This window comes from Bubalus kerabau, chromosome 4 (assembly GCF_029407905.1).
Source record: "Bubalus kerabau isolate K-KA32 ecotype Philippines breed swamp buffalo chromosome 4, PCC_UOA_SB_1v2, whole genome shotgun sequence".
Classification (NCBI taxonomy): Eukaryota; Metazoa; Chordata; class Mammalia; order Artiodactyla; family Bovidae; genus Bubalus; species Bubalus kerabau.
In genome coordinates, this window is record NC_073627.1 from 57,116,292 (window position 1) to 57,138,148 (window position 21,857).

The 21,857-nt window shown below is 51.7% G+C and overlaps 1 protein-coding gene across 1 annotated transcript; it reads right to left on the reverse strand.

The window, feature by feature from the left end:
• Window positions 1-7,243: 7,243 nt before the first annotated feature.
• On the reverse strand, window positions 7,244-8,625 carry NOG (noggin). The gene has a single exon (XM_055580160.1). The coding sequence runs from the start codon at window positions 8,623-8,625 to the stop codon at window positions 7,927-7,929; it is 699 nt and encodes a 232-aa protein (XP_055436135.1). The 3' UTR covers window positions 7,244-7,926.
• Window positions 8,626-21,857: the final 13,232 nt, after the last annotated feature.

Here is a 21,857-nt window from a genome sequence, read left to right on the forward strand (position 1 = left end):
GACTCGACATTTGCTTTTGACTCTCAGTCCCCTCCTTATATTGAGTCCAGGGGTCTCAAATGCGTGAGGCCCACAGTGGCTCTGCAGGGAATATGATGAGTGAGGCATGCATGGGGAAAGCTGGGGCTGTGGTAAAAGAAAGGGGGTTTGTGCAGTTTGAAGGGGAGAGCTTCCTTTCAGCTCCAGAAAAATTCTTTTATTCAAAGAGGCGGACTGGATCTAATTTCCGTTCTCCTTTAAAACATCTCGGTTTTGTCCTTTTCTCCGCACCCCCCACCCCGCATCACACCGTCCTCTAGAGCCAGATGACAGTAGCAGCCTCATGCGGGGCCTTCCAGCCCACCGTTTCACCTTTCTGAATCTCCCCCACTTCCTCCCTTCTTCAAGAAACGACACTGACTCCCTGTAGATCCCAAGTCAGTTCATTGCACTTTACCTGGGATTGACTGAACACTCACCAGGACAGGTAAGGTACTGGATGCTGTGGAGACCAAAAGCATGAGTTACAATCAACAATCTGTCTCTTAAAAATCACATGGACTGGGAGAGGGTTTAACCTTTGTGTTACTGACCTTAGAGTCTGGTGAAAATGACAGACTCCACTCCCAGAAAAAAACACAATACAAATAGGTAACTGCAAATCATAAATACTAACCACAAACTGCAATGCATCCTGTGAAGAAAAGGTTCTGAGAGCCAGCAGAGGATTAATAGAGGGGCCTGACCTGCATCCCAACCTGGACACCCCTCTTCTAAGCACCAGAGGTTAAGAACCCCCTTCCTTAAGAAAGTGAAGCGCTCAGGACTTAGTGTGATGCAGAGAAGGGGGATGCTTCATTCTTGCCAGGGAAGCCCTAATGCAGGAGACATGATGTCCCTTTGAAATCAGAGTCCTGGATTTGAGCTTCCACCTGCTGGATATGTGCCCTTGGGCCAGTCTCGTAACCCTTCTGAGCCTCACCTTCCTCATCTGTATAACAGCAGTAAATGCTCCTCCTTTCACAGAGAGAACAAAATAAGCAAGGCGAAGCGCGGGCTGGCAGCATCACTCAGAGTGTCGGGACCTTCTTTGCTCCTTGGCCTCTCTCCCAGCTTTGCCTGTGCTCCTTTCTTCATATCACCCCCAAATGCAAGTCCCTTTGGTGCTATCAGGACCCATCTGTCTGCTGGGGGAAATCCTACTGCTCCCCAAGCCCAGAATGTTTGTTTATCCCTGCCCTCTTTCGTTTGCTCTGTCCTTACTGTTCATTCATTCATTCACTCACTCATCTCGATGATAGACTGAAAGATTCTCCAGGCTTCTCAGTTTCCTCCCTCTTCTGGACAAGCCTGGAATCTCCCTGTGTGTGTGTGTGTGTATGTGTGTGCACGGGTGTGTAGGAGGAGGGTGAGGTGGGAGGAAGTGCTTCCATCTTAGATTCCTTGTCTGTGCGTGGTCCCTTGCAGGCCAGACACATCAGGTCTTTCTGACCTTCCTCTCAGTCCTCACTTTGAATCAGCCACCAAATCCTCTCCAGGCCTCTGGCAAATTATCTTTTCGTTCACTGGCATTGCTGTTCCTCAGGTATCAACTCTTAACTGATGTTTTTCTGGACCTTGGCAAGTTCCTCCTTAATGAATTTTCCAAGCTGTTATCCCACTTCCAATCCATCCTGGACACAGGCACCAAACTTAACTTGAAAATGACAGTCTCTTTTCATCTTTGTGTCTGGGGCATACAACACAGAGTTTAGCCAATAGAAAGTGATTATGATAGATTAAAGACAGCCCCCGATTCTTTGTTATTGTTTCTACTGAGCAGTGATGTTCATGAAATTAAAAGATGCTTACTCCTTGGAAGGAAAGCTATGACCAACTTAGATAGCATATTCAAAAGCAGAGACATTACTTCGCCAACAAAGGTCCGTCTAGTCAAGGCTATGGTTTTTCCAGTGGTCATGTATGGATGTGAGAGTTGGACTGTGAAGAAAGCTGAGCGCTGGAGAATTGATGCTTTTGAACTGTGGTGTTGGAGAAGACTCTTGAGAGTCCCTTGGACTGCAAGGAGATCCAACCAGTCCATTCTGAAGGAGATCAGCCCTGGGATTTCTTTGGAAGGAATGATGCTGAAGCTGAAACTCCAGTACTTTGGCCACCTCATGCGAAGAGTTGACTCATTGGAAAAGACTGATGTTGGGAAGGATTGGGGGCAGGAGGAAAAGGGGACGACAGAGGATGAGATGGCTGGATGGCATCACTGACTCGATGGACGTGAGTTTGAGTGAACTCCGGGAGATGGTGATGGACAGGGAGGCCTGGCGTGCTATAATTCATGGGGTCGCAAAGAGTCAGACATGACTGAGCAACTGAACTGAACTGAACTGATGTCTAATTCCCTTCCCTTGGAATCTGTGCTGGTGTTAGACAACACTTGCTTAACCATAGACTGTGGCAGAAACAAGGTCCTGGGACTTTTGAGACAATTTCATAAGAAGTCTTGCAGCTTCCATTTAGATCTCTTGGAACACCTTCTCTTAGAGCCATGGGCTACCATGTACAAAGTCCAATTATTCTGAAGCCACCAGGCTGTGAGAAAACCCAAGCCACATGGAGAAGTCAGTTGTAGGAGTGTTGGTCAGCAGGCCAGTGGAGCTCCCAGCCCCCAGAGAGGTGAAGCCGTTTGGGAGTGGACCCTCCCGCATTCCGCTGACTCCATGAGTGTCAGAGACGAACTGCCCAGCTGAGGCCTTCCCAAAGTCCCGACCCATAGAATCATGAGCAAAATAAAATGGTTGTTCGAAGATTGTCAGTTTTGGTGTAGCTCATTACATATCAGTAATAACCAAAATGGGCTTCCCAGGTGGCACGTGTGGTAAAGAACCTACCCGCCAATGCAAGAGATGCTGGAGACACAGGTTCGGTCCCTGGGTTGGGAAGATCCCCTAGAGAAGGAAATGGCAACATACTCCAATATTCTCTCCTGGGGACTCCCACGTACAGAGGAGCCTGGAGGGCTGCGGGCCTTAGGGTTGCAGAGTTGGACACACTGAAGTGACTTAGCATGCACACAATAACCACAACAGCGCTCAAAAACTGCTGAGTGAATAAATAATTCTTTTGCTGCAGGGTGCTAATGGCGTCACTGCCCTACTCAAGAGTGCCTCATGGCTCCCTATTGCCTGAGCAATAGTGATTTGTGCCCTTAGTTGGCATTCAAGGTTCTTCATCTAATGAAGGCTTCAGCCTGCTTTTCAGACCTTACTGTCTGCTCTCACTTGGGGTGGATCCATCCTACACTGAAGTTTGAGCTGTTTCCCAAACATGCAGACACTTTTCCAGCAATATGTCTTTGCTTATGCATGCTGCCTTCTCCACATAAATGCCCTTTCCTCTCATGGCCTCACCTCAGTAGGTCCGCAATCAATTGTCCTTGTGAGTCAGATGCCTCCTCTGGTTGCCCAGGCCAGCAGGGAGCCCACCTCCTCTCTCTGGCCCAGGTTCACCTGCTGATTTGTTTAGCTCCTCTTTCAGCGCATACCTGGTTCTTTCTTACCTCCTCTATTGCATTGTAAGCTCCTTGTTTTGGGGAGGGGGTGAGTGAGAGAGGTCCTGGCACCTAACAGGGTACACAAAAATGTCCTGTGTGTCGTCCCAGGCATGGATCCTTGCAGAGCTTGAGTTGAGCCTGGACAGCTCAACTCAATGCAGGAGTAGGTTCTTTACTACGTAATGTGGCAGGCGGCGTCTTCCAAGCCAGGTGTATGTGTGCTTGGATCAGGGAGGGGTATTCAGAGGAAGTGTAGGCTTTAGCATAAGCTCAGATTTTTGAGCCATCACCGTGCCACTGACTGTATCACTTTGGGTGAAACGCTTCAACTTTCTGAGCTCCAATTTCCTTATTTGGAAACTAAAGACTTCAGATGAGAATGTGTACAAAGGGCCTAGCTCAGCTCTTGGCACATGGCAAGCCATTAATAACTGTTCGCTGAACAGATGCAACAGGATGGTTGATCACCTTCCTGATGATCAGTTACAATTATGGCAATATTGGACAGAACGCTCTCTCACGCCCCTCCCCCACCAATAAATAAAAATTGGGGAGGGGGAAGAGAACAGTGAAGAGGCACCATGGAGACCCAGTCACCCTCAGCTAGATTAATCTGTGTTATCTTCAGCAAGCCCCCCCTGAGGTCTCAGTCTTCTCATCTGTAAATCGAGGGGTGGGCATTGGAATCTAAGCTCCCCTCCAGCTTGGGCATTCCAAGAGCATTAAAGAAAAAGGATGAATCACCCCTTCAAAATACCAGTATGGGCTGGGCCCTTCGCCTGCTGTCCACGTCCAGCACAGCTAAGAGCTCTTAATGCACAGCCAGCCTCCCCCTGCAGCTGCCACCAAACTTCAAGCCCCTTTCCCAGGAGTCTCAGAAGCAAGACTGATAATGGACCCCTGGCCTTCTCCATCTCAACAGGGAACCAGATCCCATTCCCAGACTCCAGGGGCCAGAGGGCCCTCCCCTAAGGGGGCTGGCTTTCCGTGGACATTTGGCCTCGGTGTGCTTGTGCGTCAAGTGTGGGGGTGCTGGAAGGGGGAAGGAAGGGAAAAAAGGAAAGAGTTGAAAACAGAAGAGGGTTGATCAGTGAATTCGGGCAATCGGGGCAGGAGGACTAGGGTGCTGGGAAACCTTGCCATTCTCTTCCAGGATTTTGAAAAAGTAGAAGTGTCTGCATCAGTAATAGTGATAAATCTCCATTCTGGGGGTGGGGGGGCGTGGTCCCTCAGCAGCTGCATAAATTCATAGACATGGGCTGTCAAAGCCTCAGAAGACACCGAAATCAATTTTCCTTCTTACAGGAGGTAGGCACGAGGTGACCGCAGAGGACAGTTTCTGGCCTCTCTGCCCAGAGCTCTCTACTCCTTTCCGCGTTGATGCTATTATTAGTATTATCAACATTAATAATAATGGAGACCTAACGGCTGTGCGTTAGTCACAAGGTTCCAGGAGCCAGCACCGCCTTCGCTCTCTTGTGGGGCTGGCTGGGTTCTGCTGGATCTTCTCTGCTGGTCCGGAACCGCTGCGGGTCTGCCCTTTGGTTCTGTCTGTCCAGGGGTCTGTCTATTGCTGGTCACGTCTGCAGCCCGGGTCCTCCTAGCTCCCGCGGACTCCCGCTCTGAAAGCCGAGAAGCTCGCCGGCTGCGAGCGGGTTTTCCAAGTGGGCAGGGGTGGGGAGGAGGGGCAGGCGGGCCTGAGGGCGGAGGGAGGAGGGGGCGTCGCGAGGGGAAGACCTCGCATTGTAATCCAATGACATTGCCAACGTGGGGGCGGGGGCGCTGGCCTCGGCGCGCTCTCCGAGTTTTGGCTGCCCGCCCAGCTGGGAATAACTCTCTTCGCATAATTCGCGTGTTTACCAGGCATGAAAATTCTTGCTTTCGGCTCCCCCCCGCCCCGTAAGCCCCCTCCTCTTCCCCCCCGCCCCACCTCCCCCGCCCTGTGCAAGAGAAATTCTGTCTAAAAAAATATTGGCCCGGGGCACAGAAAGTTTTGCATAAATTCATAAGTGATGAATGGCTGATTTTAACATTATTTGGGTATTTGTCAGAACTTAACAAATATACATGGGGACGGCGGTTCATAAACTTAAACATCTCAATATCCCCTTTCTTCTGGAAATAAATTACGTTTGTTTGCCGGGCTTGGAGTCTTAAGGTAGCCGACATTAGGAATATTTTAAAAGCCATCATCCATCGAGCATGTCTCCCAGGCGCCAGGAAGATTAAATGAAAGAATCATAAGATGGAGGTCTTTAACTTTTAATCCTTTTACAATGAAGCCTCAGATAGTCGCGGGGGCAGGGTGCCCTCTCTGGGGGGAATAATGCCGTTATTCCTCTGCTCTCAGTTAATGAATACCCTAACGTCTGTCCCACGGCTGACGGAGGCAGCGCCGGGGAGGGGGTCCGGCTCCCGAGCCAGGCTATTGAAACGAGGAGCCACCGAGGCTGCGTCGGGAGGGAAGAAAGCGCCCGGCTGGAGGGACGGGGCGGGCGGGGCCGGGGGCTCGGCGGCTGCGCCAGGGACCAGCGCAGGTTTGAAATAATTAGCATAGATTCCCCGGGACTCCGGCCTGGGGGGCGGGACGCCGGGAGGGAGGCGCGGGGAGGTGGCCAGGGGGTGGGGAGGGAGCACAGGAGAGCGACTGCGGAGTCCAAGATAAATAAAAGGAGTGCTGAGCGGTGTCAGGAAGCCGGCCCACGTGGAGCGGCGCGGATGGGCGCCACCGCGGGCTGAGGCGCAGGGACGCGCGCGAGTCCCTAGCCGGCCTCGGGACAGTGGCTTCTCGAGGGGGGGGACATGTTTTGCACGTCCCTTTAAGAGGTCACAGGCCTGTTGCCCCCTATGGTACCCACACGCTCAAAGATCTGACTCCGATTTCTCCTCCCTATCCCACCCCCACGTGGAGTAAGTGTCCAGAGGGGGGAAAACCCGGTGCCCAGCTGCAGATCCCCGGGGGTGACGTCTTTTCACCCAAATTCGGACTCCTCTGAGCCCTTCTTAGGTCTCAGAGGAGGGAGGAGGAGGTGAGTGTCAAATCTCCCAGCTATCCCCAGTAATTCTGGCCGAGGGCCTGGATTTCGGGGCCTCAGACCTGCAGGACCCTGGAGGCTGTGAGTGTCGATTCCAAGGGATAGTCTCCCCATAGCTTCCGGGAGTGCAAAGGGTTAACGCGGGCGGGTTGCTGGAGTGGGGGCGGGGGGGGGGATGTGCGAAGCGGGAGGGGTGGCGGGATCTGGGTGGGCGCGCTCTGATCTCCCTCCTCCACCCCCCCATTCCTCGGGGGTCAAGTTTCAGCGGCACTCCGCCCCCAGGGTAGGTGTGAAAGACACGTGTCCCCATTGTGAAGGGCCTGTCAGGCAGGACAAAGCGGCCGCCCACCCTCCCCCCCATCCCCGCCCCTCGGCCCAGCCTGGGGTCAGCTCCAGGGGGCCGGCTGGGTGTCGAGGTCATGATGGGCCCGAGCTTTGGTGACATAGGGAGAAAAGGCTGGGAGACTGGGAGGAGGCCACGTGATGCTCAAGTGAGGAGTTTGAGAATAGCCCCCCCCCCCATGAAAAACTGAGCGGTCACTTCCATCACCCCAGAAGAAGGGATGAGCCCCTTCTCCCAACAGGCAGCGTAAGCACAGCGGCACCCCCTACCCGCCCCTCCCACCCCCAACCCCCCATCAATCACCAACACAGAGAATCGCAGTGTGGAGCGCAGTCGGTTTTAGTGGTTTTCTTTAATCCTGCTCTGCACTTCTTTCTCATTTACTACACGGGATATTATAAAGAATAAATAGCAGATACTCTTAATTTACAATGATTAGTCATTCCATTTGTTCTCTATATTTACAATAACTGTAAAATAACATTGAACTCTATAGCTTCTTCGAGGTCCAAGGAAAACCAAAACACTTTCCGAAGAATGGAAAATAGCTTTTTAAAAGTCCCTCTACAAAAGTTCTCCCCTCTCTTTGTACTTTAAGAAAAAATAACTTTCCCCCCCCCTGCTTCGCCATGCGAAGGGCACTGTAATATAAATAGCAGGTTAACATTATTAGCAACAACCAGAATAAGTCTCTCTTTTCTCTGTTCGTTTTTTCCTTTTGCTTAAAATTTTTTTTAAAAATACAGTAGAAGCCGGTAACTTTTAACGTATAATACTGACCTTTTAATAAGTAAATTAAAACTGGGACCGTATATACACACAGATATACATTCCTACACAGTTAAACAGTGCATTACATGAACCAGAAAGCTAGGTCTCTGTAGCAAAAAAAAAAAAAAAAAAAAAAAATAAAAGTTCATTGAATCCCCTCGCGAGAGGGTGGTGGAACTGGTTGGAGACCGTGCGGGGGGCGTCGGTGGGGGTCGATCAAGTGTCCGGGTGCGGGCGGGGGGCCCTGAGTTCTAGCATGAGCACTTGCACTCGGAAATGATGGGGTACTGGATGGGAATCCAGCCGCAGCGCTGGCCCCCGCGCCGCTGACAGCGCCACCGCAGCACCGTGAGGTGCACGGACTTGGACGGCTTGCACACCATGCCCTCGGGCACCGAGCACGAGCGCTTGCTGAAGCAGCTGCCCACCTTCACGTAGCGCGGCCAGAAGCGGCTGCCCAGGTCGTTCCACGCGTACAGCACCGGGCAGAAGGTCTGCGACCACAGCCACATCTGTAACTTCCTCCGCAGCTTCTTGCTCAGGCGCTGCTTCTTGCCTGGGGCCAAGCCCTCGGAGAACTCCAGCGCTTTGATCTCGCTCGGCATGGCCCCCGACGGCCGCTGCCGCAGCAGCTGGTCCAGCTCGGCTAGGTCCTCGGCGCCCCCGGCCGCCACTCCGCCCCCGCCCGGCCGGTCCTCGGGGGGCGAGGTGGCCATGAAACCCGGGTCGTAGTGGCCCCCGAGCAGCGAGCGCAGCAGCGTCTCGTTCAGATCCTTCTCCTTGGGGTCAAAGATAGGGTCCGGGTGTTCGATGAGGTCCACCAGGGGCAGGTTGTCGCTGGGAGCCGGGCGGATGTGGAGATAGTGCTGGCCGCAGGCCGGTGCCACCCGCAGCCCCAGGACCACCACCAGGGCGTAGAGGGTGACCCCCAGGCTGGGGCAGCGCTCCATGCCTCCGGCGCGCGCCCGGGGCTGCTGCTTCGTCCCGCGTCCCCGGAGGAGAGCACGCCGAGCCCGCGGCGCCGCCGCGCTCCCCCGTCTCTCCGGAGGCGGCTCACCCGAGGCTGGGCAGGCGCAGGGCCGGCAGCATGAGTCGCCCGCAGAGCCCTTCGCGCGGCGCCGGCTCCCACCCCGGCGGAAAGGAGGCGCGCAAGCGGGCCGCCACTCTCCTCCCGGCTCTACGCGGGCAGGCGGCCGCGGCGGGGCATCCGAAACCACTCCAGGGCGACCGCGGGCGCGGGGGGCGCCGGCTGCTCGCTGCTTTCCCGGGCCGGCGGCGGCGCGGGGCGCGTGGACTGGCCGCTCTCCCCGCCTCCTTCTCCCGCGGCTCGTCGTCCGGCCGCTCGGGGCAGCGCCGCGGCTCGGGCCGGTCCTCGGGGCACTTCCCTCCGCCTGCTCGGGGCTCGGCGGCCGGCTCTGCCCGGCGGACTCCAGCGGCGGCGGCGGCGGCGGCGGCGGCGGCGTCCGCGCACGTTGGCACCGGTTTGTCTGTCTCGCAGGGTCCAAGCCTTTAAATTTCCTGCACTTTCAGCTCCATCACCATGGAAACCACTGACTCTCTCGGCGTTGCCCCCTCCCCCTTCTTCCCCCCAAACAACAACCCCACCCCCCACTTCTCCACCCCCGAAGAGCCGGAGCCGCACAGGCTCCGGGGGAAGCCGCCTGCACTCGCCGCGGAGGCGGCGGCGGCGGCTTCGAAAGCGCCCGGGCTGTGCCCCGCCGGACCCAGATGCCCCGGGAAGCCGACAGCCCGGCTGCCCGCCGGAGCTCACAGGCGGCGGCGGCGGCGGCGGTGGCGCTTGGCAGGTCTCCGCGCAATTTTCTCTCTCCCCCACCACCCACCCCCCTTCTCCTCCTCCGGCAAAATGCACCGCCCCCCTCCTTTCTCCTGGAGCAATGCAACTGGGGCTCTAGGCGCCCCGCCAGGGCCAGTCCCGGGGAAGGCTCGCGGCTGCGCTGGAACCGGGCTGGAGGGTGCAGGGCCGGTTTTGGGGGGTGGTCGAGGCGGGGGTGGGAAGATCCTCACTAGCTGGGTACTCTGCCCCGGGAGGGGAGCTGCGGGGCGGTGCTGGGGGCTCGCTTCTCGGTGTAGTTCGGTGCAAGGAATGTCTCCATGTGCAGGGAGCTTTTTCCCCGGGCGCGTCTCGCCTTCTTCTCTCCTGGGCTCGGTCTAAGTCCCCTCCCCCTCCCCCCAACGCGCGCGCACAGACACACACACTCACACACAGATACACACACACACAGACACAGACACACACAGACACACACAGACACACAGACACACACACACACACACTTTGCGCCGGAGGACTCCAGGAGCCGCAGCGTTGCGCAGCGTGATGCAATTCCTAGGAAGCCTCCGGCCCGTGTGTTCCCCGGGCCCTCAAGGGGGTCCGCTCCTCACCCTCCCCGTCCCCTCGGCCAGGCCCTGCACCCTGAGTGGCCGAGCTGGAGGGGCGCGTCCGGCTTCAGGGGCTCCCCTCGCCCTCCCGGCTGTGCGCGGCCGCGTCTCGGCTCCCTGGGGGCGGCGCGCCCTCTGCCGGCCCTCGGCGAGCCCTGCATCCGGAGCTGGAGGGGGGGCCCGGAGAGGTGGATTTGTTTGCTGTCCACTTGGCCCGACTCGGTTTGTTTCAGTGTCCGCGTCGTTGTGTGGACGTGGACGTGCTGATGTGCGTGTGTGTGCTTGCGCGCCGACGAGTGAGTCTGTTCCGTTCTTTCGCAGAGGAACTGGCGGCAGGGCACCTGAGTCCTGGCAGGGGTCCGCCCTGATGGGACTGTGTTAACCTCGGATGAGCCACTGTTGGACCACCGCACACCTTACTTTCTGCGTTAGCGACATAACCACAGGACTCTTCCGATCTGCCTTTCCGTGGTTCTGAATAAACCTCCATGATGCTTTCTCTTCCAGGAGCAGTCTGTCTCTTATGGGAGGTGGATATTGAAATGACACTTCTGGTCATTTTATTCCTTGAATGAGGGGCTGAATCCAAGCTTGAACACTCAAACTCAGGTTCCATGGAGGGGCTGTGATTGGAGTATGGAAAAAGCTGGAGAACAGAGACTCGGCGTGGAAGACTCAACTATTCACAGCGTTCCACGGAGTGGAGTTAGAAGTCTCGTTTTGGCAGCCTGAATCACTCCAGTTTCTTTCCCCAAAGACCTGTTTTTTTCCTTTCAACCTGTGCGGCTTCCCTCCCACCCCACCCCACCCCACCCCCACCCCCAGGAAACACACACAGAAGTTTATCATCTAAGGAAACACACGTTGTTCCGAGGCACAGTATTTCTGGAAAACCCCAGCAATTGGGAGGGATGGCTAGTTTCAGCTGAAAACAGTTCCTTAAACTTTCAGGTCTAGACAGTTTCTAGAATTAGACAATCAAGGTACTGCCTACAAGGAAATCTTGCTTTGATGAATACAGGAGATAAAAACAACCAATCGGTTGCGTGAATTGGATTGATTCTGAAATAAGGTGGGACTAGAACCTCGCACACACTAGGACTCTTAAACCGCACTCCTTTCTTTTTGATGTGCTTTAGGGGGCTTGGCACTGGTTTGTTTTCTTAGGAAGATTAAATGTTCCAGAACAGTTCTGCCACTGCTGCGAATTAACTAAGAGAATAATTTTTCAGTAAAGAGTTCAAAAGGTTAAATTCTAGCCCAGCTTTCCCGAGATGGCGGGTTCCTTTTAGTGACGTTCTCTTGTGCTGTCTTCTCTTCCATTGATCTCCTCTCCTTTCCTTCAAATCACCTGTTTTTGTTTGAAAAGCAGCCCAGATCCTTCAGTCCTTTATTTAGATGGGGTAGAATGAAAACAATCCATGTCAGACAATAGATTGGGTGACCTGTTTATAGAATGTCCACCGGGTGAAGACTCTGGAGAGGAAACACAAAGGAGAGAAGGAACTCACAATCAATTGCTACCATCTGAGATTGCAGTCCAGGGAAGGGGGATATGATAAGTGTATGAAGAAAACTTTAGCAGAGTGTGGGAAAAAAAATCTCTAAATTCCCCTAAGAGCATAAGACTAGTGTTTTGCAATCTTTTAAAACACTCATGCCCACTTTTGGTAAATATTGCAATTTAATGCTATCTTCTGAATGTTTGAAATTTTATAGTACATTATGATGATTCCCTGGTGGCTCAGATGGTAAAGAATCTGCCTGCAATGCAGGAGACCTGGGTTCGATCCCAGGTCAGGAAGATCCCCTGGAGAAGGAAATGGCAACCCACTCCAGTATTCTTGCCTGGAGAATTCCATGGACAGAGGAGCCTGGCAGACTACAGTCCATGGGTTCCCAAAGAGTCAGACACGAGTGAGCAACTTCACTTTCACTTTCATGATGACCCAAAAAGTCGAAATGATTATAAGCTATGGTCTGTTCAAACCACACTTCCTCTTCTTCAGTGTGGAGTTCTGAAATGCCCCACTTGGGGCGCCTGCAATCACGTCCCCACTCCCTGCCACACTAGCGTAGCCCATATACTTAGGTACTGGGTAAATCTGGGCATGCTGTTTATCAGATGCTAAGTACTACTAATACCTTAATAGTGAGCTGAACTTTAGCTGGGCTTGATGAAGAAAAAGGATATATTTATCTGAGTAGATTGAGGAGGAGATTTGAGTTTGTATAAAAAAGGGAAGCACAGCATATCAGGGACAGCCAAAAGAGCTGGGGTGTGGGAATGGGACAGTAACTGTCATAAACAGAGAAACTCAGCATAAAGACAACCTTCGCACCAGGTGGACCTCAGTTAGAATTCTGGTCCTGCCACTCACCAGCTGGGCTATCTTCTCAACATGGGCATCTTAACTCCAAACTTCCATTTCCTCCTCTGTAGGACGGGGATCACACACACCTCTCAGAACTGTGTTCTGTATCCTTTATAGCAATAAAGGAGGCTGTGCTTAGCTCAGTACCCATGGCAGAGTAAACAGTGGGCAATAGACTTCCAACATATGTTAGTTCTTCTGGGAACCCCACCGCCCTCGACTGACCATCTCTGATTTGAGCCAGAGGGCCTTGAAGGGCCTGTGCTTCTGTTGGAATCACCCCCAGCACTGTTGGGCCTGTCTTCTGTCCACTCAGCATGTGCAGCTGAGCTGTTCTCCATGGCTCCTGGCCTTCAGGAGCTTAGGGGGCAGGGAGCTAGGATTTCTTGGGGGGACTCAACAGCTGACCCATTTCCATGCTTCTGCTGCTCTATTTAAGAAGGAGCTTGACAAGGGGGACAAAGTGGATATGTTTATTTAAAAAGAAGCTGTGAGTGGTGGGGAGATTAGCCGAAGGAGGGATGGTTATCAGTTTGCTGATCACATCCTGGGGTGGGAAGGGGAGCAGGTGAACATTAGTGGGATTGGCCAGGGCCCTGGGCCTTGGCAGCCTATGTGGGAAGAGTCTCGTCAACAGCGCGACTGCAGGTCCATTCTTGGAGATCTGCGTCCCAAGATTCTATCCCTGCCAAGTGCTCTGGTCAAGGGAGACTGAGGCAGCCTTCTGAACAATGGCTTTGGCAACTCCAGGTCAAGGCAGCAGGACCCCGAGGACACTTAACTTATGCATCTTTTCTTATTTTCAGCTGATTCACAAAACAATATTCAATAATCTTCTTTTATTTAATTTTTTGGCCCTGGAAGCGTAGCCCCGATGAAGCTGTGGGTGACATGCAGAGGATGTGGGGCTTGACTTTGGAAAACCACCCACCTGCCAGCTCTGTGACCCTGGGTGAGGCACTGCACCTCTCCGAGGCCCCGTGACACAGAGGGGTCAAGGGACAGGAGGCACCGCAGAGAAGGCGTGTCAACAACCCTCTTTTAGGCCCCGCATCGTCCCAGGCACACAAAAATTGTCACTCTGATTCTGATTGTCTTTTGGGTCCCCTACATGTTGAATTTTATGGGCTTACTCTTAGTGAGACCCCAGATGGCATCTTTGGGCTTGACCCAACTGAGCAAAATGAAGACAAGTCAGCCACAAGGCTTGTAGGGTAGGAGCTTGGTGGGCACCAGGTAGACTACAGGAGGCCGGGGGAACCCTGGCCAGTTCAGGGCCCGCAACCAGGGTGGGGGCCAGTGCAGCTTGGCCATGCAGTCTAATATTTTGAGCGTGATTATTTTGGTGATGAGATGCTGGCGACAGCAGAGGAGTTCTCAGCAGCATAGGAAGGGGGGAGGGGTGGGAGGCGAGAAAGAGGAGACGAGGAGGGGAAGGGGACTCCAGATTGTGGGCTGCGGGGGGCGGGGGCGGAGAACGGATAAATAGATGGGCAGTGCGTTTGCAGAGAGAGAGGCAAAGCTAAAGCAAAGGCCGAGGGAGGCAGCGAGAGGTCGCTGGGCCCTGACCGAGCCTCCCTTCCCAGCCTGGCTCCCGTGCCCCCGCCCCGCCCGGCTCCGCTGGGGAAGGGGAGCTCCTCTGGAGCCCGGTGGTTCATTCATCTCCTGATAAACTGTTTATCTGAGTTTTAACGAGGGCGCCTCTCTCCCAGCCCTGGAGACAGCAGCTTCCTCGTGTTTAGCCTGCACTGGCGTGGGGGGCCTGGGGCGGGCGGGGGAGACGCCGCGTCCTCGGCCCGGCTCGCGCTGGGTCTGCCTCGGCCTTCGGCTCTGCAGGGCTTCTCGCGCCTCTCCGGGGCTGGGGTCTGGGCCTCTCTGGACTCTGGAAAGGAAATCTTGTTTTATCGTTTCTCTCGGTTCACTGTGTTGTGTGCGAACGTGCATGTGCGTGCTCACACACTCACACATGCACGCACACACACATTCCCTCTCTAAATACACACACACACACACATACCTTTAAAAATCAAACACCACTTGGTTCTGAGTTGTGGACTTCTACCATAGGCGACCCAAAATTTCAAAAGGGAAATGAATGGAATGCCACCCCTACAGCAGGGGCAGCACAGGAAAGGATTCTCCAAAGTGAAGGAGGGAGGTGCTGTTCTGTGAAAAGGCAACTGTCACCGATAACAGAAACTAAAACCCCAGTGGTTCCAGAACTTGCTTCCCTCTTGCCATTATTCTCCCTTAAGAATCCACAGGAGTGCACACTTTAGAGACACTGATACATCTGCTGAGGCGCGCACCTCCCCCATCACAACACACACAGGAACAGTGCACACAGAAAGACCAGGGTGCACACCTGTGCGCACACACACACACACACACCAGGCATGCTCCCCATCACCCCCCATCCCCCACCCCCGCCGGCCCTCCTTTGCTCCCCAGGCTGTAAGGGTTCCTGGAGACAGTCCCTCTTAGCCACCTACCATGAGGAATTTACACACAGCCCTTCCCCATCAGACACACAAGCACCCATCTCAATTTAAGCTCACATCTCCCCCACATCCTCTCATCCTGCTGCCTCGATAGATGTTTATTGAGATAATATGGTCTAGCCTCCCTTATCCCCTCAAAGACTCAAGATAACAAGGAGACAGGAACTCAATGGAGTGAAAAATACAGTGAAAACCACCGCTACGTGAGTAGGGTGATTCACAGGTTCCAGCCACTGTTTCTGCCTAAACGATCTCTGAATTTTTTCCTAGCCCCTACCTCTGTCTCCTCACCATCCAAGCATCCATGCAGACTTGGAATGATTTGCTATGACTACCTGCTATCATCCAGGTCTTATTTCTCCATATAGTCACCAGGCAGGTACCCTGATTGGGGATACTCTCAAAGACTATTGGGAAAATAAAGAAAAATAAATGCGAGATTACAAGTCAGGATGTCAATTGCCATGATGAAGCACAGAAATGTTGCAGTGTGGGTGGAGGATCCAAAACAACTTTTTAGGAAATCTAATGTCCAGTGACCAAAGGGCCACTCCTCAGGCTGAGGAGTGAGGAGGGGGCATGGGCTGGATGACACTTGGGGCAGTGTGAGGAGGGAACACGGTCCAAATTCTGTAACAAGCTGACCAGGGCAAGTGCTGGGGTTTAAGGACTAATGGCTGGAAGACTGGGGGCTTATTGTGGGCCATCAAGGGTCTCAAGCAGTTTAAAAATCCAATTTGAACTTACACTTGAGTTTAGAAATACTTGAAAGAATATGGCGTTCATTTTTTGCTAAGTCTTTTCAGTCGTGTCCGACTCTTTGCAACCCCATGGACTGTAGCCCACTAGACTCCTCTGTCCATGGGATTCTCCAGGCAAGAATACTGGAGTGGGTTGCCATGCCCTTCTCCAGGGGATCTTCCTGACCTAGGGATTGAACCCAGGTCTCCTGTAGCTCCTGCATTGCAGGTAGATTCTTTACCGCTGAGCCACCGGGGAAGCCCTATGGTGATCATAGGCCCTCAATATTTTAAGACAGATTCTATTGAAAACAAAAACAAAACTTTATTCTGATCGAAGTCTAGACTGGTTCAGCCCTAGAATCCTTGTTTTTATTCTCTATGAAGGGATTATGTGAAGGGGAAAATCTCTAAAATATCACTCATTAATTGTAATGATTACCTCTGAAGAGTGGGGTAAGTGGGTGAGGTGAGAAGGGGAGAGAGCTTTTCACTTTATGTCAGTTGTATGTAAATCTGCTTAAAAAGAGAGCGCAATCATAAAACATTTTTGCATTTAAGGAAAAGTCAGCGAAAGATTAAAATCAGTGCATTGAGAGGCAACGACTTGCCCCAAAGAGACTATCAGGCACAAGTAAAGCTGGAAATGGCATTTAAGGTTCTTCATGTTGAAAACAGTTTTGAAGTCAGCACTGGGCTGCAGGTCAGGGCTGACTCCTATTCTAGGAGGATCTTTGTTCCAGGGCTAGTTAAATGATTCAGCGCTCCTGTGTGGTGGTGAGGTTAGGGAGCAGCTGGTTTGAGGAGCTTTTTGTGTGCAGATGGGAGTGTTTGTACACATGCATGTAAGTATGCGATAGGTACTGTTTCATGACACTTTAATCTTCCATCTCCGGCATCTACAGAGAAATCAGATTGTTTTCAAAATAAAGTGATACCCTCATCAAAACCACCCACCACTGGGCTGAAAAACAGAACTAGACTAAAATGCACCAAAGCCCAATCTCAGGCTTGATCTAAACCCTGCAGTCTGGAATGAGTTTGGGATGGGGGCTGGTGACTGGAAGGATGTCACCTCGGTTGAGGGTTTGGGGGACAGAGTACCCAAGAGAGTATGAGAGGGTTTCTCTCCCAGCTGCGGGTCTTAGAAACAGGACTATGAATTTAACATGTGCCAGAAGTTTTTGTTGTTGGTTAGTCGCTAAATCTCTTGCGACCCCATGGACTGCAGCCTGCCAGGCTCCTCTGTCCATGGGTTTTCTTGGCAAGAATACTAGAGTGCATTGCCATTTCCTTCGGGGACTTCCTCTGTGGCCAAATGGTTAAGACTTCCAGTGCAGGGGGCAGAGTTTGAACCCTAGTTGGGGAAGTTAAGAGTTCACATGCCAGGCAGCCAGAGAATACTGGAGTAGGTTGCCATTTCCTTCTCCAGGGCATCTTCCTGACCCAGGGATTGAACCCACATCTCCAGCCTTGGCAGGTGGATTCTTTACCACTGAGCCCCCAAGGAAGCCCTCCAGAAGTTTATCAGGTGCCTTATAAATTGTTTCTTATCTACATCTAACAGGAACTTTTGGAGTAGGAGTGATTAAATCCTCATTTTATAGATGGGGAAAAATGAGGCCCATAGAAATGAGGGAGCTTCCCAAGGTCATTTTTGATTCTGAGATTATCTAAGGAGGTAGGGAGAGGATGCTTAGCTCAGAGCTGTGGGTTCAATGGGGCCTTCTTCCTAAGGCATGAATCTTTGTTGGTCCATTACTGTTCCCTTAGTCTGACCCATATCTGGCTTCCTCCAGAGGTCATCAGTATCAACCCAGAAGGCCAGGGAGATTTACTCTGGCCAGTGACTTTTGACAATCTAGTCAGATGGGGGCGAGGGCTCATTTCAAACTCCCCATCCCCCAGCCTACCCACAGTCCCACCCTCCATAATGGAGCATGACTGTAGTAAAATGAGGCTTTTGATCAAGCTTTCTCACATCACTCTCAAGACAAACAATGTCTCTGAAACCCCCAGCTGCTTTTATTTTTCTTATATCTAAGGTTTCACCTTAGAATTGTTACCCAGCTTCATTAAAAAATGCCCTTAATTAAGGGGAAAAAAACATGACATTTCATTATTGTAACTCACAAAACATACCCATAGTAATGAAAAAGAAGCTTCAAAGTTATAAAAACAACCTCTGTAAATTTATAAAACGGGTTCCTACCTTACCTTCTAGCCCATCAGGCATCTCCCACCATTTTACTACACAATGATTTTCCAACCTTTTCTTCAGCACAGTTAGTTAAGATTGTAAGTAAACATTAATTACAATACAAATAAAAGTATATAAGACAGTGGCCAGTCCTTCACCAGCACGGTTGGTGGGTGTATTTGTGTTTCAACACAAGACTTTTCTAAGATATGATTCATTATTTATAGGATTTTTAGGAAAAAAGCTAATTTTAGAAATTATTTACATGTATATATATTTAAAAAATTTCCCCATCCATGGTAGAAAGATGGATAAGGTTGGAGCTAAGTCCAATACTTGGGCCCCTGGGTCTCCTCCCTACCTCGCTACAAAAGGATCTGGTACGCTACACTTTCAGACAAGGGTTTCTCTCCTTACACAAAGGCTTAACCATGTTAACTAGTTAATGTAAAGCTTGATTAAACTTGCAAAGATAATCCCTAAAATGCTGGGAGAAGGGCCCTTGAAGTGCCTGGAGGTGGCAGGGAGGGGGCGGGCTGGTAATGAGGCAGGGTTGTGGCTCCAACCTCATTTTCACTTCGCTGTGTTTCAAAAGTGACTTACAGCAGCAGTTCAGCAAAATACATTGAGAAAAATGCAAAGCTGCCTCCCTCACCTCCTGGAGGATTGGAGTCACCACAGATGAGCCTTTAAATGTAATAAGAAGCATCGTAATTATCCTGCCACAGGGGTAAGAAAATCCCGGCAGATCCCATTTTATAGAACTCTGCTGTTCTTTCAAGCCCCCAGCCCAGGAGGAGAGGCAGCTACATTCAAGACTAAATGTTTATGGCTTAGCTGCTTCAACAGCATGAACGTTTACTTCTGAGGTAGTCCTGTTGTTCTGTGTGTGATTTCAATATGCTTTTTCTAAATATTTTGACAGCCAGGCGAGCTTTGAGGTACTTGTCCTCTTTTAGGGACCACAGGGCCGTGACGGGGTATGGGGTGGGGGATGGGTGAGGTCTCTGACTTATCCCTAATGGCACCTCTTCATCATCCACAGCCCTGGGGGTCCTTGTTGAGACCCTCATCTCTCGCCAAGTTCCCGCGGAGAAGGAGGGCTTGCCAAAAGGACTGGCCCGCCCAAGGCAAGAAGCTTCCTACTGAACTGCACTGAAGTGCCCTTCTCATTTCTCCCAAAGTCTTGGCATTCTTGAAGGAGAAGCAGGCTGAAATAAACTATATAGAAATGGAATTAGTTACAGTTGTTCAAAAGCTTTTAAGGGTTCTCTTGGTTATCCTCCAGATAACTTTACGACATCAGAGGCCTTTTCCGATCTAACCTGTGCTCTACCTGCTCCCTTCTTGTTTCTCTCCCACTCTCTGCTGTCCACCTTCTATTGAGGGAATTCCTCAGACGTCTCTACACATCGCCTGCTCTGTCTCATCATTATAGTTTCTGTCTACTCTCTCTCTTTTGCAAGATCATTTGCAGCCTTCTAGATTCTGCTGAAGCATGGCCTCCTCCATTCTCGATTCTGAATCTCCTGTGCCATCAAGGATCTCTTCCTTTAGGTTGCAGATTACCAGATGGTAATCCGTTCTAGGCATTCTAGGCATTTGTCTGTCTTGACTACTGGTCTCAAGCTCTTTATGGGAGTTCATCTCTCTAATTCTGGTACCTAGGAGTCGGACACGACTGAGCGACTTCACTCTCACTTTTCACTTTCATGCATTGGAGAAGGAAATGGCAACCCACTCCAGTGTTCTTGCCTGGAGAATCCCAGGGACAGGGGAGCCTGGTGGGCTGCCGTCTCTGCGGTTGCACAGAGTCAGACACGACTGAAGCGACTTAGCAGCAGCAGCAGCATTGTGTTTGGTGTACCTACGTAGATAACTACAGTGAATGAATGACTTCCTGAACTTGTGAATTGCTTCTGGGGGCAAAAATCGATTCAGATGGATCCTGGTATTGCATAGAAGGAGACTGTGGTGGGGAAAACTGTGCCCATCTCTGAATGAATGCAGCAAATCCAGACTGCAGTGGCTTATGTTTGATCTTCTTTATTTATTTGGTCATGCTGCTTGGCTTGCAGGCTCTTAGCTCCCCACCCAGGGACTGAACCCAGGCCTGGCAGTGAAAGCGCTGAGCCCTAACCACTGGACAGCTAGGGAATTCCCTGCTGGATCTTTTCTTATAGACTAGGTCCCTCGTAGGTATCTAGAAAATAAAAAGACCAACCTGTCCAAAATAGATGCCTTATTATTTAACTGGTACACACCAAAAACTTGCCTGTGCTGAACTGGAGACAGCCTGGGTGTTGTACCAACACCTTCAGCAGCCTGAATCCTCACAAATTAGCAGCTCAGTATCTTGAGGTCTGCTGTCTTTGGCAGCACAAGCGAGCCTGGGCCAGGCAGAGGGTGGGGCGAGATTGGCTTTGTCCCAGGAAGCTGCAGCTTGGGCTGGGGGTCGGGAGTAGCTGAGTGATCCCAGCTCTTTCTGGGGAGGCACAGCTGCTGTGACATGTCAGGCTGAACTCAGCCCATGCCCTTGGAAGGGAAGATGGTGCAGTCTTCCACCCGCCACCCTTGAGACCCTAGCACCTAGTGCTTCTGGGAACTCTTTTCTCTCCTTTCTGCCCCTACTGCTCCCAGTCCTTGCTGTCTTCTTGGAGAGGTGGATTCAGAAGAGTTTCCAAAAGGGCAGAAGAGCACTAATCTCTCTGAAGAGTAGGCTCCCCTTGTATCTGATTCTCCTTTGCGTAGCCAAAGAGCTTTGCACAACATCTGGCTCCGTCAACACTCACTGGGGTGTGGCTGGATCAATAGCTAGGTTCACTGTCAACACCAAAGAGGTGCAATTCCCGAAACATCTTTTAGGTCCTCGAAGCTGTCACTCCATAGCCCCAGCTGTCCAGATAACCTGGTCAGAGGCAGCCTGCCGGGTATTCTTTCCCAGCCTGAATGACACAGCCCGCTGCACAAGTTTCTCAGGGGCAGCTCAGCATCACTCGGGTTCTGTCCACCTGGCACGCAGGGCAACGCTTTGAAGAAGAAATGGATTAAGGTATTGGATTACAGTTTCTGCAGCCAGGCTCAGGGACTGAGCTGAATGTCCTCCCCCGAGTAGGGTGACTTGGCAGAACAGTTCAGGCGTCCTTCTCCTCCTTCCTCACTTTCCTCCAGTTGCCGCCTCTGTCTGGATGGGGTGAGGAGGGGGAGACGGGGGACCCTCATTCTCATAACTTCAATCGCCAGTTTCTTAAAGGGCGAGTCTTGGGGGCTTCTGCAGATGGTCTGTCCTGCCTCATGGCAGCATGAAGATGTGGGCAAGAAGAGTCAGTGGGTGCTCTGTGTGCGTGCCAGCAGGGCAGAGGCCCAGCTTGGCAAGAATATTGATGGCAACCTCTTTCTCTTCTGCTTTCTTACCGGAAGAGTTCTTGCTGTGTGCCTGGTACATTGCATTATATTTGTCATGTCATGTAGCCCTCAAAACATCTCAGTGTATAAGCAAGGACACTAAAAGTCAGGGAAGTCAAGAGACTTGACCAAGGTCACCCAGATAGAAAGTGGCAGAGCTGTGGTTTAACTCTGCCCAATCCCAAACTTGTGGTCTGTTCTTGATTACCCCTTTTTGCTTCGTCTCGGATTCTGCTTCTTGTGTTCCTTACACAACTAATAAATATGGAAAGTGGTGGTGAGGAGAGACACAAAAATGGAATTCAAGGTGACTTACAAAATAGTAGTATAAATTATTAATGGATGCAAACATATGTGGTAAAGCTTATAATAGGAATTTATACATACCAACTTGGAGACAGTGGTTATCTTTGGGGAGAGGGAAGAAAAGGGTAATCTGCTTGGTGGGTATTTACATGTATTTTTATTTTTTAGAAAAAGGATGAGAGCTACCAAAGCAAACATAAAACAGAAACAAATCTTTGGTGTCCCAAACCACAGTGAGATATCACTTTGTACTCA

Coding starts and splice junctions, on each gene's coding strand:
- NOG (XM_055580160.1), bottom strand. CDS start 8,625: ATGGAGCGCTGCCCCAGCCTGGGGGTCACCCTCTACGCCCTGGTGGTG.